At 35.6% G+C, this 18429-nt stretch overlaps 1 protein-coding gene across 2 annotated transcripts in view; it reads right to left on the bottom strand.

Annotated features, from left to right (window-relative positions):
- Positions 1–18429, bottom strand: part of Atr (ATR serine/threonine kinase) — a 92317-nt gene that overhangs the window by 29504 nt on the left and 44384 nt on the right. For both annotated transcript variants that reach the window (XM_052187623.1, XM_052187624.1), the window contains 10 exons: positions 18258–18373; positions 15986–16106; positions 14201–14338; positions 13193–13385; positions 12196–12374; positions 7540–7704; positions 6105–6196; positions 2046–2137; positions 1659–1836; positions 507–686 (listed from right to left, as the gene is read on the bottom strand). In XM_052187623.1, coding sequence (XP_052043583.1) covers positions 507–686; positions 1659–1836; positions 2046–2137; positions 6105–6196; positions 7540–7704; positions 12196–12374; positions 13193–13385; positions 14201–14338; positions 15986–16106; positions 18258–18373 — 1454 coding nt within the window. The remainder of the gene's footprint in view (positions 1–506; positions 687–1658; positions 1837–2045; positions 2138–6104; positions 6197–7539; positions 7705–12195; positions 12375–13192; positions 13386–14200; positions 14339–15985; positions 16107–18257; positions 18374–18429) is intronic.

Here is an 18429-nt window from a genome sequence, read left to right on the forward strand (position 1 = left end):
TGTCAGCTGCTTGAATACTCAGGTTACAGGCATGAAACATCATGCTTGGCTATAAAACTGATTCTTTAAAAAAATTTTTAAACATTTTAAAATTTCAGTTTATCTTAAATTTTTTTACTTATTTATTTTTATCATATATGTATTTTGTCTGTTTATATATATGTGCACTATATGTGTGCCTGGTACCTACAAGGGGCCAGAAGAGGGTATCTGATCCTTGGAATTGGTGTTACAGATGGTTGTAAACCACCATGTGGGAGCCTGGAACCTCACCCTGGTCTTCTGAAAGAGCAGCAAGTGCTCTTAACCACAGACTGAGCAATTTCTCCAGTCCTTAGTAAAAATGATTATTATGGTCTAGGCTTTTGTTTCAACTATGTGATGAATTCCCAAGAACTAAAAACAGAAAATGTAGATGTAGAACAAAAAAAACTCCCCAAGAAAATATGAATGTGATACTAAATTTAAGACAAGTGACTTTTTTGTTTTAAAGTAATATGAACAACCTTTTGTTGAGACTTAATAAAGCCCTCCGGAGGGCCAGGATAGGCTCCTTGGCTCTATAGGAATTCTGGGTCATTTCAAGTCGAGCTGCCCAATTCAGAGAGTCTTCATTACAACTGTCACCTGGAGACTTGTGAAAAAGTGGTTTGAGGCTGTGCTCCAACTCACACAACATGTGTAATCTGAAGACAGACAGAACAAGTTAAAATGCTACAATATTCAGTCTTATAACCTCAGATATGAAGTATGTATTTTAGATCATCTATGAAAAAGCAAACTTTTAACACTTTTTGATATATAAATAGCAATTTTGGGTTTTTGTTTGTTTGTTTTTTTATTTTTTTCGAGACAGGGTTTCTGTTTATTAGCCCTGGCTGTCCTGAATCTTACTCTGAAGACCAGGCTGGCCTCGAACTCAGAAATCCGCCTGCCTCTGCCTCCCAAGTGCTGGGATTACAGGCGTGCACTACCACTGCCCAGCAGCAATTTTTAAATGATTAAAATTAAGTGTAAACAAAAATTCATGCTAAATCATTCAGTACCTTGATGTCATCCCTGAATTCTTGTTAAACTGAAGGATATATAAAAACTAAATTTAAATGTATGAGAATTAAACTTTACTGAATTAAGTTTTACTGAAAATAAAATATTTATTTATTATAAATGAATATGAAATATTTATATAATCTGGTAAGAGAGCCTTATATAATACAGTAAAAAACAAATCTGTAAAGTGATAGTTAATTTTTCCTAGGTGACAGAAGCTATGATATAGTCATACTATCTTATTTGTCTATGACTCAGTGTTAAAGGCACAACATAGCTGATTAGCTATAGAATGAAATTAAATTCAGTGATCCAATATCTGGTTTCACTAAGGTCATAGTGAAGATCATACAAAATATAATAAATTCTAACAAAGAACTGTATTTGATTTTTAAACTTATAGTACTACAATTATAGCATTTATTTTTACCATTTTTCTTCAAGAGAATAAATAGACTTAAAAGGTCCTTGTTAGGATATTTTAAAAAGAAAGAGCCAATTTGTATTGTTAAGCATTGTTAAGTATTATTATGAGATTATTTACATGTAAAAATTGTCCTAGGTGACATGTATAAAGGAAGAATATAAAAGTGGTATCCCCAAAGTACCTGACAATAAATTCATATCCTCGTTGGTAGGAGCCTCTTTCGAAGCTTGCAGCTGAGAGAGGTACAATTTGTTCTGCTCTCACTAGTTTCAATGTGTCATAGAAAGCTGTGGTGTCTCTCTTTTTAGCTGATAACAGTAGCTGTCCTAGTCTGACACTCCATGTTGTGGATTTCCCATCTGAAAAACAAGTCAAAAAAGGCTGTGATGAGTGGGTCCAGGAGCAGCCAGCTGTCTAAGAGGGTCAGAAGAATACTCAACAGATGGTTCTGTTCTACTAAACAATCATAAAATGGGCTAGAATAATTGTGAATTTGCTAAATATCTAAATTGGAATATTTATGGCAATGAAAAACTGCTAATTCTCTATGCAGTTTCTAATACTTTACCTGCTGCTAAATAGTTTTCCACCAGATCCCACTGTGACAGTTTCCAAGCTGCTTCAACTCTGTATGTGTTTAATTCATCTGTCCATTCAGACCTATTAAGAGAGAAACATATCAACTACATTCTAGTCTATTTACATTTAAAGCAGCATTTATATTTTTATAGGTTTAGATATTTTACTTGCTTTCTACTGTTATATTTATATTATATTTCATAGTATGACACAAAATAATCACCCAAAGCAACCTAAAAGATTTTAGTCTTTTGTTGCTGAAGAACATTTTCCACTAATTTTTAAAAAATTAATCCAGGCATGACAGCATAACCTTTAATCCCAGCACTCAGAGAGAAAGGGGCAGATGCATCTATTAGTTTGAGGCCATCAGGGATACATAGCAAGACTCTGTCACAAAAATACCAACCAAGCAAAAAACTGAACAAAAACTCCAAAGAAACTCATTTATTTATTTATTCACTCATTTATTCATTTACTTAGTGTGCATTGGAGTATGTGTCACAGGACACACATGAAGGTGAGAAATCAGATTGCTGTTTGCAGCCTCATTTCTCCTCTGTGGGTCACTGAGGCTGAACCCAGCTCAGTAAGACTTGGCATCACATGCCTTTACCAGTGAGTATTTTCCTAGTCCTCCACTAACTATTTCTGATAGATATGTTTAAAAATGACTTTTGTGATAAAATGAATTTTGGCATATATTAGGAGAGTTAATTGTCCAATAATAACACAGTTCTTTAAAAATTATCTGTATGCTTAAAAGTTTAAAGTTAAAAGAGCTAATTTAAGCAGAGTAAAGTACTTCTAAAAAGGCCTGAGATTTTTGGTGTGGGTCATGGACAGTTAGGGCCTGCATAGGCTATTCAATAGAAAGATTTAAGAAAGTTACTTATGACATATAAAAAAATCAACTGTCTACAATATATATGTTTTCTTTGTGTATTTTCAGTTATTTAGGAATTTTTGATTTGCAAAATCGGTAATAATTGTTTCTTTTCCTCTCCTTTCACCCCTTCTTCCCTCCCTCCCTCTCTCTCTCTCTCTCTCTCTCTCTCTCTCTCTCTCTCGCTTAAAGATTTATTTATTTATTGTATGTGAGTACACTGTAGCTGTCTTCAGACACTCCAGAAGAGGGTGGCAGATCTCATTACAGATGGTTGTGAGCCACCTTGTGGCTGCTGGGATTTGAACTCAGGACCTTTAGAAGAGCAATCTGTGCTCTTAACTGCTGGCCATCTCTCCAGCCCCCTCTCTATCTCTTAAAAGGCGGCCTTACTATGTTAGCAAAGCTGGTCCCAAAGTCTTAGGTTTATTATGCCATCCTTTTGTTGCACCCTCCTGAGGAACTGCAATACAGTAGGTGCCATTGTCCTAGTTCCTTTAGTTGTCAGTTTGACACACCTGAGGACAGGGAACCTCAAGTGAGAAACTGCCTCAGAATGGCTTGTAGCTATGTATGTGGGCAATTTTTTTTTTTTGATTGCTAATTGTTGTAGGAGTGCCCACTGCATTATGGGTGGTATTATCCTTGGGCAGGAGGGCCTGTTCAGCATAAGAAAGGTAGGTGAATATGAGACTGGTAGTTAACTAGTTCCTCCACGCTCTTCTCTTTTATTCCTTCTTGAATTCCTTCCTTGGCTTCCTTTGATGATGAACGGCAACTTGTAAGTCAAAATACAAACCTTCTCCTCCCCAAGTTGTTTCCAGTCAATGTTTTATCACAACAATAGAAAAAGAAACTAAAATAGCCACCCATCCCCAATTAATGGACTATTTTCCTCTAAGGGGTCTACTTAAGGTGACACTAGATAAAGAGTGATATTTTGAGTTATGAGTGCACAGAAGCAGCTAACCTTTCAGGGTTTTTTGTTGTTGTTTCATTTTATTTTGCTTTGGTTTTTTTTTGAGACAGGGTTTCTCTGTATAGCTCTGGCTGTCCTGAAACTTACACTATAGACCAGGCTGGCTTTGAACTCAGAAATCTGCCTGCCTCTGTCTCCCAAGTGCTAGGTTAAAGGCATGGGCCACCACTGCCCTGCGCCTTTCAGTTTTTTAAGTATATCATTCTGGATAAGGAATCTGGCTTATAGCCAATATTCAAATTATATATATAATTAAAAATGATGATTCCTTATCTAGTAAATCACATAAAGGTAAATGAATACCCATATTATTAAAAAACAAATAACATTGCAAAAAAAAAAATGAACAGTAATAAGGCTGGGTTAGGACCAATATCCTTAAATGCCCTCCTTGGTCTTTTTACAACAAAATCATAAAATATGACAAATAACTTAATAGCATTTAGTTTTAAAGGTCTATAAACAGGGCTGGGATTAAGTCCAATTGGCAGAGTATTTGCGTAGCATGCACAAGACCCTAGATTAAAATAAACCCATTGTGGTGCTGCATAGTTCTAACCTCAAATCTTGAGAGGGGAAGGCAGGAGGACCAGAAGTTCAGGTCATCCCTGGCTACCCAGTGAACTTGAGACCAGCTGGAGCTACATGAGACCTGTTGAAAACACCCTCTTCCCAAATGATGATTAAGGATTAATGAGGATTATGATGGGAATATTAAAAATTAATTAATTAAACGGAATTATGTATAGGTTAAGCACAGACAAAGAACTGTTTAAATGCAAATAGAGATCATCCCCAAAACTAATACGAGCCCCTGTTGACCATTCTGCTTTACTGTGATACAGTGTCCTTTCATTGACATGACCAGAGTCTTTTCACAACCAAAGACTGAGATGTATTAGGTCCTACACAAAAAACAAGAGGAATTAATTTTACATTGTGTATTTTAAAGAACTTGACACACCAATCTGTGCTACCACAGAGTTCCCTGTCAAACTCCTGTAGCCCCTTATTGATGTTTCTCAGTTTGCAGAAACACACCTACAGCATATAGCATTCTCTTCTCCGTCCATCTGCATAACTTGTATTGCTTCACTAGATCCATTGTGATAACTATCAAACTAAAGTGAGTGTTTCTGTCTCAAGGTAGAATGGAGGCTCTTATTATTCACACATTTTAACTTACAGAAATTAAATAGGCTGCTTCAAAGTATGTAACTACAAATACAATCTGATTTTCTAATTAACTGATCCATGCCTTGTGGACCAAATCTGCTTGCCTAGAACAGTTGAGGTATGGGATATATAATAAAACAAGGAGTTTTGCTCTCAGGAAAAATATTTTCAAGAACAGAGACAACTTCCTCATTAATCTTCCAATTGGAAGAAATGTTTAATCTTCATCTTTACCATGAACAAACTATTTTGTTGTTGTTGTTGGAGGAATGGTACAATTTAATACAATAAATCCATTTTCTTTAGGAAAAGAAGACTGTTTTCATAATTATGGATCTTTTAGATAAAATCAATTTTATAGTAGTATTTCAAAATTTTTTCCAGCATAAACAACTGGTTTTAATACTATTAGTGAGAACACTGATGAGTTTTGAAGCTAGGTAACTATCCATATCATTAATAGGTAAACTCTGAAAAGTTCTTGCCTTAAAGAACCATCTAATTTAGCTGGGCTTTGTGGCACACACCTTTAATGCGAGAACTCAGGAGGCAAGTAGATCTTGCAAACTAGTCTACAGAATGAATTTCAGGATAGCTAGGCCTACAGAAACTATATCTTGAAAAATAAAACAAATCAAAAGAACAATCAAATCCAAGAACGATTTTAGACTCTATGAATAAAGCTATTAACAGGGAGATGAAAGATTAAAAAGTACGACAAGGGCAGCAAGAATGCGTAGTGGAGAGAGGAATTTGCTATGTAAGCCTGACATTGGAGAAGCAACATAAGGGCGGAAGGAGACAAGTGGCCCAGAATTGTCTTCTGGCCTCCACATATGAGTGCCTCTCCCACCAAATCCTGCCCTACAATAATTTTGGTGCTATCTCCAACATTATAAGAGCATATAAAATGTTCCATTACTTTAGTGAATAGAAAACCATACAATTCACAAATCAAAAAGTTCCTGTCCAAAATAAAAGAAAACTATTCTTTAATAAAACATTACCTATTAGCATGTACTCCATTGACCTGGGTGATTACAGTAGACAGCTGACCAAGACCTAACATGGACTTCACAACACCATGATAATGGATGATCTACAAATTAAAAAAATAAAAAAATTAAGATAATAATTTAATTTCAAATATAGGTGAGGAAATAAGACCATCTTAATTTCCTATATTCCTACTTCTATGTACCTTTCCTAGCTTAGCAACTACCTGGCTTGGCTGTGTAGCAGCATTCACTAGCAATGTTGTAACATATTGAAAATAATAGGATAAAATAATTTTAGTTGAATTTGTTATATTTTTCCATATCTGTTCCAATTTTTGGTTCAGATCAAATAGAGGACATAAAAATATCAGTATTTTTAACATCTCACTTAAGCTTATGCACCATTAAGTCAATAGATAACAACATTATTAATATAGATTTGTGGCTTTAATCCTATCATGACTATTGTTAATTACCAACCTGATGGGATCTAGAACCTCCCAAAAGACAATCCTTCTAAGGCTCTTGTTCAGCTCATTTTCTTCACCTTATATAGTTCAAGAACCTCTCAGTGAATAGTCCTACCCACAGTCAAGACAGGTCTATCCATTAACTGAAGCAAGCAAGATAATTCCCCATACACATGCCTATAGGCTCCTATCCAAAAAGATTTTACATTCTGTCAAGATGATAACTGATAAGCATCATGTGTTTAATTAAACTGAACATCATGAGAAGAAGTTTGTCTGAGGGCCAGACTGAACTGCATGACACCATGCCTCCCACTGCTATAAATAAATAAATAAATAAATAAATAAATAAATAAATAAATAAATAAATGAAAAAAAAGAAAATGAAGAAATAAATTATAGAATTGCTAAATTTACTTATCAGTATAAATATACTCTAATTTGGGAGAGTTCTTTTGTCTGTCTGTCTGTCTATTTGTAGTAGTCGTGTGTGTATATGCTTGTCGTGTAGAGACCAGACAACATCTGGGGTATTGTTCCTTAAGAGTTGCATTATCCACCCAACGCCCCCACCCCTGTTTAAGATCAGTTCCTCATGCCCTGCAGCTCTGAAAGTCTGCTAGGCTGGATAGCTAGGGAGACCCAAAACCAGCCTGGCTCCACACCCCCAGTACAAGCACATGACACCACAATGATATTTTTATGGGTGTTCTGGGAACTGAACTCAGGTCTTCATACATGGCAATCATGTGACTGAGCTATCTACATAGCCCTAATTTAAGGGATTTTTAAAGTCATAAAAGTTTGTCATTAGAATTCCCAAAACCATAAAGCACAAGTTTCTAAGTTTTAATGGTCTGGAAGTTAAAGTTTAGTTTTAAACGTTTTCCAGTTGCACATGACACTGAGCAATATGGTTCTGAAACCAAGCCTGCCACCATTCTTACCCAGCAGCTTTGAAACGGTCATCTTACCTGGTCTGGTTCCAGCTGAATAGCCCTGTCATAGCAGGCAGTGGCATCCCTCAGCAAGCCAATACTTTCATGTTCAAGAATCTGTTCCTTCAGGGATGGCTCTGCTTTTCGAATTGCACTTACTCCAGCCACTCCATCTGGCTCATGCATAGCAGCATACAATTTCTTTGTTCATTACAAAAAAGAAAAAAAGGCAAAAACAAAAACAGAAACAAAACCCCAATCAAGTAAGAGGGAGAAACACAATAATAATAATAATAATAATAATAATAATAATAATAATAATAATAATAAAAGACAAAGCCATAACCATAACCATAGCCAAAACCATATGGAAACAGCATTTGAAAAACTTTTACTAAAAATATGACTTAATAATTTTCAGGCATCCTGTTACCCTGACACTTTTATTCCACTTAAATACAAATGGACATTAGTAACTGCTATTGATCCTGAATACTGCAGAGAACCTCATATCCTGAAATTTTCTGAGTACAAATGAAAATAGTTTAAAATTCAAGTAGCTCATAATTTGGGAATGGGGTATGGGATACACACCTTAATTCCAGCATTCGTAAGGTAGAAGTAAGAGTGTTAAGGAATAATAGGCTACATATTGGGTTTAAGACTAGCCTGGACCATACCATATAAGACCCTGTAAAAAGCAGCAAGCAAACAAAACCTCTGTAACAAACAACTGGGAAAAACCACTCACAGGAGACCACTAAAACCAAAACACCATCATGGCTTAAAGGAGTTATTTAGGCTTAAAGATAAAAATCTGGAAAGCAACTAGCTTTATTAAAGTCAGTCTTTAGAGACAGAGAAAAAAATACTAGAAATAAACAGAATAAATGTAAGCGAAAGCCAGATGCTGGAGTTTCGAGCTGTGCGCCACGGAGCAGCACTGAGTATCACGCTCCTAGGATGCTTCCTGCAGGGCTTCCCCCCTCAGAGGCTCAAAAGTGCAGTGTCAAGAGACAGCTGAGCCCCACCACAGCTGCTCTAGCACTCTGTCCCAGTGGACGTGAAGTAGCTCACAGACTATCATGTACACTTCCAACATGGCAGACACTCAACTTTTGGGTGTTCACCTCAACAAAAATTGTTATCTACTCATGGGTTGAGCAGAAAAATTGAATAGCTTACAATAGCAAGAGAATTTGCTTATTGTATTGAGTATGGCTGGAAGAAGTATGGAACCAGGCAGAAGTGGTAGGATATGTGGATAAATCTGATAGAGAACAAAGGAAAAGTAGTCAAGAATAAGCCCACATCTACGGCTGGAGCATGTGGGAAGACGTCAGACTTTGATGGTCACACTTTATGCAACCAAGTGTGAATGGACAAATGATGCTGCAAATGGACAGCTCAGCACCAGCACTGGAATTCGGATAACTGAGCAAGTGTGAGGATTGGGAATTATTAGAGGTCTTGCTGCTCTGATCCTGAAGCTCATTTATTTGTATCTGAAGTGTTTATCAGGTTGATAAACACCACTTATTAAAGATATTTGATCTGTGCTTAAGGTTTATTATGTGGGAAAGAAAACACTAGGAATAAAGCAGACCTAATACATAAATGCCAGAAACTTTGAAATACAAACAGAAGCAAAAGACAAACTGAAGGAGGGAATATGGGATGGATGGTCGATGAATACATGACAAGCAAATACTAAAAAGTGTTAATTTTGGAGTTTGGATGATGGGTACAGGTATACAATCCATAGAATTTTAAAAATATTACTTTCTTATCTTTGTAATAAAAAATTTGTGAAAGTGAAGTGAAATTAAAAATAGGCTATAGAAAGGAAATAGCACTTAAGTTCTCTGCTCTTTTGCTTCAAGAATTGTAGGGCAAATAAGACAGACATATTAGAAGGAGATACGTGATCACTACTTTAGGGTCTTTATAAAAGTAGAAAGGAGAAATGGTGTTTGTTAGGGCCTAGAGATGTGGAGACTAGGGAAGTATTTACATACATACGTTTGCACTATAAAAGATGAGTAAGTCATACTGACTGAAGTCAGTGCACATTATTGAATGCTTAGAGTTTAATAAATGTTCTTATATTAAATGCTTTTAACATATATACACAACCAACCAACCAACCAACCAATCAACCAATCAATCAATCAATAAAGAGTATGGGAGAAATTTTTAGAAGGAATGATGCTCCTAGTATTGATTATGATTACAGAATTTGGGTGTATTATCTACAAACAAATTGCACATATACAAGTTTTTGTGTACAAGCTATGACTCAATAAAGTGATTCGGGGTTTAGGGAGTATGCACTGCTAAGAGAAACCAGAAGAACCAGTGAGAATAGAATTCTGGGGAAGAAAATATTCCTGAAGTCATGGAAGAAAAGCAAAATGTCTCCCAGATTAAAAGACAAAACAACAAAGCCCTTCTGTGCGAGGCTTTTGAGACAGGGTTGGAGAGAGCCAAACTAGCCTTGAAGACCTTGAACTTGTGTTGGGTTTGCCAATATACACCACCAAATCTGGATGAAATCAAAAGTCTTGATGAGAATAGAAAGGTCTGTTAAGCGACCTTTCTGTAAGTTTAAGAAAATATGGACAGAACTTGGTAACATGGAGACCCCTATCATTTTAGCAAGAATAGTGCCAAGACAGATGGGTATGGGGTCATACTGCTATAATCTGACTTTGGAAGGTAAAGGCAAAAGGATCAGAAATTCAAGGTCATTCCTGGCCAGTTTATGAGTTAAAAGGCCAGTTTGGGCAGGGTTTTGTTTTGCTTTTGCATGAAAACCTATCTTAAAAACCCAAACAAACAACAAACAAGCTAAGAACAACAAAAGTTAAAAGTAAAAAGAGAAAGAGAAGTCTTGGATTTTTTTATTTGTTTGGTTTGGTTTGGTTTTGAGAGACAGGAGACAGTGTACCAGAACTGTGGTTGTTCTGGAACTCTATTTGTAGACCACGCTGGCCTTGAACTTACAAAGATCCATCAGTTTCTGCCCCCCAACTGTTGAGATTAAAAGGTGTATACGGCCATGCTGGATGATAAGTCTTGTTAGAATGACTAGGCAGAGTGAATAGTAGTCAAAGATGATAATACAGGGAGAGAAAAAAAGTTCTCTTTAAAGCTGGCTATTAGAAACAAGAAAGGAGACATGTTAGAGAATGTAAGATCAAGGGAGTTATTGAGGAATTAAGATTTAATTCAAAATTATTTAAAACTTAAGTAGAACATATTTATATGCTCTATATAATCTGGGTCAGTAAGAAAAATTAATGATACTAGAGAAGAAAGGATGCTTTGAAGGAGTAAAACTCTTAAAAAAAATAAGAACATAGTGCAAAGATAGATTCTGACAAGGAGTCTTCCCCAGGAATAAGAGATTAAGAGAATTTGCTGCAGATTTGGCTTCTACTTTCATAATGAAGGATGAAGCAAGACCATTAGTTAAGATTGAGGTAGAAATGATAAAATGAAGAGGCGGTATAAAATATTCATCTTGAAGAGAGGGAAAGTTGTTTTAGTAGACAAATAGAGAAGAACTGAAGACACTGTTAAAAAACTGTATAATACTATAGATGTTTAAGATCAAGAGCTTAAACCAGTTATTAAAATTCTGCAAATTCTTTCCAGCAACTTTCAGCTGTTTACACACACACACACACACACACACACACACACACACACCGTGGGAAGGCAGATGGGCGAGTGACATAAATTTGGAATTTTTCAATCTGAAGAAACTCACTTTAACAATGAACTATAGATATAAAACATAAGGAGGAACACAGACAGGAAGGGGCTAAAATTTAGCCATAAGTTACAACTTTTTTAGGTGGGTCTTTCGCTTCAGCTTCCTGAATACTGAGATTATAGGTGCCATCCATCCTGGTGTACTTGTGTTCTGTGTGGATTTGTGGTGCTGGAATCACACGTAAGACCTTGCACATAGCAGTCAAGTGTTTATCCCTGAGCTGCTTCCCAGTTCTGCCACACTTCACTTTCAGAATGGCAAAGTCCGCCAATTTGAATCATATTGCTTCCTATGTCTTAGCCTCATATACTTCCTCTTTTGTTTCTCACATAGCATCATATTATCTTATAAACCTTTGTTTCATCAGCATTCTTACACCTCCCTAGTCAATCACCCCAAGTTAAGGCTAATGCCTCTTGTAAGGATAACAGTAATGCCTGCAATCATAGCCCCTTATACTCTTCCTTCACAACTGCTACAGACATCTAGCAAACTATGATCATACTGGTCCAGTATATACCTTCTAATGTTCTGTATGACTTGGTGTTCCTTTGTCATCTCTAAACATCATTCTAAAACTATCCTTTCACTATTTGCATACATTATGCTCCTTCCCAGCTCCATTGAGATGCCCCTAATAACTGTCATTACTGCAGACATAGCCATGAAGTTACTCATTTCCCTATTCTCATTTTAAGGACGAGTGCCCCTTATTCAGGACATATCTGTCAATACACTTAGGTATCTTACTAAATTCATTTTGGTCTCTTCCCACTGTCAATAAGCATCTAAAGTATTACAAATATTTAGTACCTAAGAGTGTCTGGAATAGTCAATAAAAAAAGCCAATGTCACCATAAATGACCACCAGTATTACTTTTTTTATTAAGCTAATGATATTAATTTCAAACCTGTAGAAATCCAAGATGCTTTTGAATATTTTGCTTCTTTTCTGTAATAAATGACTCAAAGTGCATTACAGCTCGTGTGTATGCTTTGGAACGAAAGGAAGCTACAGCCAGAGTATCCTGAGGTATGAGGTCTAGAAAACGAGTTACGCTCTGATAGTCTTCAAAATTCACATTTGATACTGGATTTAAAAAAAAAAATTTAAAAAGTAGTTAAAGACTGATAGGATAAACATTTAAATGATGACATATCTAACTTTAATTTTTTTCATTAAATAATAAAAATGTATTAGTTGTTAGTATTTTGGTCTTAATGAAGAACAAGATGTCAGCTCAGAGGATCTTGTTCTAATTTTCCCATTATTATAAACTGTGAACACTATTCAACTCATTGAACCTGATTCTCATCTGTTAAACAGAAACTGTGGTATTTGTTTTGCCTTCCTTACAAATTATTGCAAGGAATAAATGCAAAGCTATTATTAAATGTTAAAAAAGACATGAAGATGAGATAATAGAAATATTGTTTTTACTGAAGACTACAAAATACTGATAAGATGCAATTATTTAGTAAGGAACTTACAGAATTATGGAATAGGATTTCTTTATAGTTAAAAGTTTAAAAGCTTTTTGTTTTGCCTCCCCCAGTGCAGAAGCCTGGCCTTCATGCTAGGCAAATTTCTATGAGCTATTTTTATTCCTTGTTTCTAAGTGTTAGTCTTAAGAGACAGAATTTTAATTGGGGAAGGAAAAGGGCTTATGGGACTTTCGGGGAGTGAAGAGCCAGAAAAGGAGAAATCATTTGAAATATAAATAAAAAATATATCCAATTTAAAAAAAGGTTCCTTACAGTTAAAAAAGAGAGAGAGAGAGAGAGAGAAACAGTGTCTTAAAAACAAACAAAAAAGAAAATAACTAATGCTTAAATTTATAATTCACTCAAGGACAAGTTGACTGGTGGATAGTACAAGAAAATATTCACACATTTAGTTGACCTTACCTCCTTTTGGTTTGTTTTGTGCAAGTTTCTCAGCATTCAATGCCTGAAATTTATGCCTTGCCCATTGGGTGAGATGGTCAAGCATAGAGAACACAGTCTGTGTACTCAGCTGGCACAGATCGGATGCACTGTCTTGGGTACTGATGGCGTGCTGATCATCATGCTTAAGTACTGCCATAATTTCTGTATAAACCTAAATAATTCAGTTATAGTTAAGAATGTATCTATATTGTATCATTTTATTAATATGAAAGACTAAACATTCTAGCAATAATTAGGAGAAACAGATTAACATAACCTTTCTTATCTATACTTAAATAGAAAAACTAGTAAGAATAACTAAAAAGGTCCAGACAGATGATGGTTCAGCGGTTAAAAGTGCTTGCTGGTTATTTACAGGATGGGAGTTCAGGAGACATACATGAGATGGAATTGCTTATAACCCCCACTCCTGGGGCTCTGAACCTCTTTTCTGTTCTCCCTGGGCACCTGCAAATATATGTTACACCTGCCCACACATAAATAAAAAGTTTCAAGAAGAGTAATTATAATTAATTTCAGGATAAATAAATAATAGAAATGATAATAACATTATACTTTTTTGAAGTAAGCATTTTTTTTAAAGCTAAAAGACAGAGCTCATATACTACAGGCTGGACTTAAATTGGCTGTGTGCTGAAGGTGACTTCTAGCTCTTGATGCTCCTGCCACTCTGCCTCTCAAGTGCTAGAATTTATTATTTGTGTATGTGTGGGAAAGCAAGTGTGGGTGTTGCATGATATGCATGTGACAGTCAGAGGACAACTTTCAGGGCTTGGTTCTCTCTTTCTAATGTGGAATAAGGATACTGAACTTAGGTCATCAGTCTTGTGTGGCAAGCATTTTGTTCACTGAGCCATCTTGTTAGCCCTACTCTGTAGCTTCTAATACTAATGAGTTAGAAAAATTAAGTTTCACATGTTCAGAACTCAAGTCACATGTCTGGAAACCAAGTAAGTTGACACTCACCTCTTGCTGATCTTCTTGATTACAACCCAACAATACATATACTAGGATATGTGGAAGAAGATAGATGGTGACTTTAAAATCATGCTTCATCATTATGCTACAGCATGTGAAGATTTTACTGGCAAGATTATCCCGAACCTATAAACTCAAATGGTTTAAGACAGATTAGTAGTTTTACATTTTATTCTATTGATTGAATGTTAAAACTGTACCATGTGAGATTATTCATGACTTCTCTCCATGAAAAGAAATGATGTACACTGAACAAGGGGAACTTCAGATCATCCCTCTAATTGATCTCAAATGCCAGAAGTACTGAGATCCATGGAGACGTAGAGCTAGCTGCTAGCTACATTAGCATGCATGCCCTCTCCTCTTTTACAGCTCGTTTTCAATGTCTCATGTTTTGTTATAGATTAACTTCCCTGAGTATATCTTATTTAGCTATTACTAAGTATAGTGTGCTAATTCCTTAAGCCAAGTAACAAAAATGTATGCTGAGTTAGCACGTTAAGTATGTAGCTGGTACTTTTAAGTAGTATGCAATGGCAAACTGTAGGATAAAGATAAAAGAAATAGACAATTAAGTTGAGCATTTAAAAGCTCAAAACAGCTGGGCATGGTGGTGCACACCTGTAATCCCAGCACCTGGGAGGCAGAGGCAGGCGGATTTCTGAGTCTGAGGCCAGCTTGAAAAAAAGGGGGGAAAAAAAAAAGGTCAAAACATGAACACTTTCAATCTATTCAAGTTTCATCTTTCAATTTAAAATCAAATGTCGGGGGCTGTTAAGAACACTGGCTGCTCTTCCAGAGGTTCTGAGTTCAATTCCCAGCAACCACATGGTGGCTCACAACCAGCTGTAATGGGGGTCTGATGCCCTCTTCTGCTATGTCTGACTGCTATAGTGTACTCATATAAATAAAATAAATCTTTAAGAAAAATAAAATAAAATGTCAACTGTATGATTTAATCTACAACTTATTATGATTATTAACTATTAGAAAATGTTTTAAAGGATTAAACAAAAAAGATTGTTTATTTGAAACAATCTCAAATAAAATTAGAAAATATTAAATTTTGGCAAAAAGAATATTTGAAACTAGAAATAGTTAAATTAATAATACTTAGCATTTCAAGAATATTTTTGCGTGTTTATAAAAAGTGAAAGAAAATGCTTTAAAATTGCCATTTAATACTTGTTATTTTGAAATACTAAGAAATGTAAATTTAAAGCAAAAGTTGTAAATTTTAATTATCCCTTGAGTATTTTCTTAGAATGCACAGCATATTTTTGTTAGATCCACAGAAACTTTCTATTAGGGAAACTTTACAAATATACCTTTATTTTTCAATGAAATTTCATTTAAAAATATATTTTAGATAAAAGTATAGATGACATATCTTCTTCCAAAAGTATCAGTAAATGGTAAGATATCATTTTTACACTAAAATATGTAAGCATAAAAATAAAAAATACTACCTTTTAATTCTTTCAGCCTGTAAATTCTTTTAAGTGGTATTACTTTACAATGTAAAATGTAGATATAATGGATGCTTTACAATAAATGAATTCTATAATTTATTTGATAAAATAATGGCCTTTTTACCTAGGAACTGTAATTACTAAATTTTTAATTAAACAATTAAAAATTATTATTATTAGTTAACATTTTCTATCATATCAATATAATATTTTTATAATATGTGCTTTGCATTCAGGTATATGTTCCAGATTCTTCCAGAATTTCTATTCAGTTAATAAATTCTTAACTAGGTTCTCTTACCTTTGTTATAAGATAACCTGCCCAAGATGATGACCATTCTGCAAAGTTATTACCTAGTTTACTTAAGTAAATTGGCTTCGTTACTCCAGACCAATCTGTTGACTTCTGGGAACTCTTATATCTGTAATTTTGAACATTTATATATTGAAAATATGTGTTTAGAAATACTGTAAAGAAAGCATAAGAAGTTACATGCACTTCTCTACTGAGAACAGCTACTCTGATATATTTGCTGAATTCTGGTGAAAGACAGTACTTTTCTACTCCTATCTGTATTAAGGGTGGAGTGGGTAATTACATACTTACTGCTCAGGTGCACCTTAGAATCTGAGTAAGTCTTGCCCTCAGACCCTTCTAACCTCCAGTCAAAGTCAAGCTGCTAACTTATATTATCCCCCATTACTCCTCCTTTTGAGCATCCACTAAACTCATCAATTATCACACTAATTGACAATTTGAGTACAGTGGTACATTCTTTCTGCCTCAAATTTTATAATCACAACTGACTTCAATGTTTGGCTAGACCACTTAATCAAATGCTAAGCTTCTGAAGAAATTTCCCTTTCACTAATGCTAAGGGCTCCTCAAATTATCTGTACCAGTCTGCTGCCAGTTTTGCCCAGTGAGCTCATCTCCTGTACTTCTGACTTCACATAGGATAAAAATAAACAACTATAACGCTTTTTCTTAAACTCTAACCTGTAAACACAGCGGGTTTCTCTAGCTTTCCTTATTAAAATGACCGTCTCCATTAGTGCACTATGACTTTGCTTTGTGTCCTCAGCATGACACTTTTGTTAACATGTTCAAACATCTCTCATCTCACAACTACATAGCTGTAGAATGTCCTGAAAGGCATAGATTCTCATTGATATTTATAATAGTTGCTCTATACTCAAGGTCTCCAGAAAAAAAAATTACTATATTCCATGTTTTAGAAAAGAAGAAATCCCAAAATCTCAAATATAACACTAAAACAGAAATAAAACTTTTGTGTGAAGACATTGTCATGTGACTAAAATGCTTACGTGAATTTACTTTCCAAACATTAATGAGTATGAACTACCTTCAGGGTCTGCCTACTAAGTCTCATTTTCTGCACAAATTATTTCTGTGGCAACTTTGAACTTCATTAGATTTAATTGGTTCTAAAAATTAAATCTTCCAAATACAGGTATCATTTACAGTGCAATCTAGGTTTAGAGACTGCATATAAAAAGCTCAATGGTACCCCAACTGGCAAGTTCCTTCAATCTCTGTTACAAATGTGTCGTAGCATGGGCTAGTGCAATGGCTCAGCAGGTAATGGTACTTGCTGCTAAATTACATGACTCAAGTTTGCTCCCTGAACCAACACGGTTGGAAGGAAAAAGTCAACTTCCGCAAGTTGTCTTGTGACTTTTATGTGTGCCGTAACATGTGCTCTCATTCTCTCTCTCTCTCTCTCTCTCTCTCTCTCCCTTTCCCTTTCCCATTTCCTCCCCTTCACCCCCCCTCTCTCTCTCACACACACACACACAAATAAATAATGTAAAATATGTTAAATAAAAAAGTATATTTTGGGTTTTCTGTTTTTTTTTTTTTTTTTTTTTTTCTTCTGAGACAGGGTATCTCTGTGCAGTCCTGGCTGTCCTGGAACTCACTCTGTAGACCAGGCTGGCCTCGAACTCAGAAATCCGCCTGCCTCTGCCTCCCAAGGGCTGGGATTACAGGCATGCGCCACCACCGCCCGGCAAGTATCATATACAAATTCTTATTACTTTCCTAAAGTCATTGTTGTGCACAACTACTTGAAAAGTGGCAAAATGTGGGCTTCTACTCTGTGCCTATGAGTGTGTGCTTTGGTGCAAATGTGTATGTAGATATATGGAAGCCCTGGGAACCTTAGGTGCCTTCTCAGATGCAGTAGATTTTGTCCCTCTCCCTCTCCCTCTCTCTCTTCCTTCCTTCCCTCCTCTTCCTCCTCCTCCTCCTTCTTCCTCTCCCCAACCCCCCCCCTCCTTTAAAATTGAGACGGGGTCTACAGCTTGCCAAATTCCATTTGGCCAGGTTGGCTGCCCTATGAGTTTCAGGTCCATGTGAGAGGTCTGGCCTTTTCTACGGGTTCAGGGATCTGAACTACCATCTTCATGCTTACCAGCAGGCACTTCATGGATGGGGAATCCCAACCTCAAAAATACTTTCAATGTTAAAAATTCTATGAAAGTAATATTAAATTTATAAAATTAGAAAAAAAATTGTGACAATAATTTAAATGACTAGAAAGACCTACCTAGTATTGAGATGAGGTTCTAATATTTCCCGGACATGCTCTGGGAATCTTTTCCACAACTGGTAACCTGGGCCATTGCTCTGTATCTCTCTACAGTCATAAATAGAAAGCAACTCCTACAAACACATATGTTACAATTTTAAGTCCACAGTGAAACAGATAAATGAAAACT

This window comes from Apodemus sylvaticus, chromosome 7, assembly GCF_947179515.1.
Source record: "Apodemus sylvaticus chromosome 7, mApoSyl1.1, whole genome shotgun sequence".
Lineage (NCBI taxonomy): Eukaryota > Metazoa > Chordata > Mammalia > Rodentia > Muridae > Apodemus > Apodemus sylvaticus.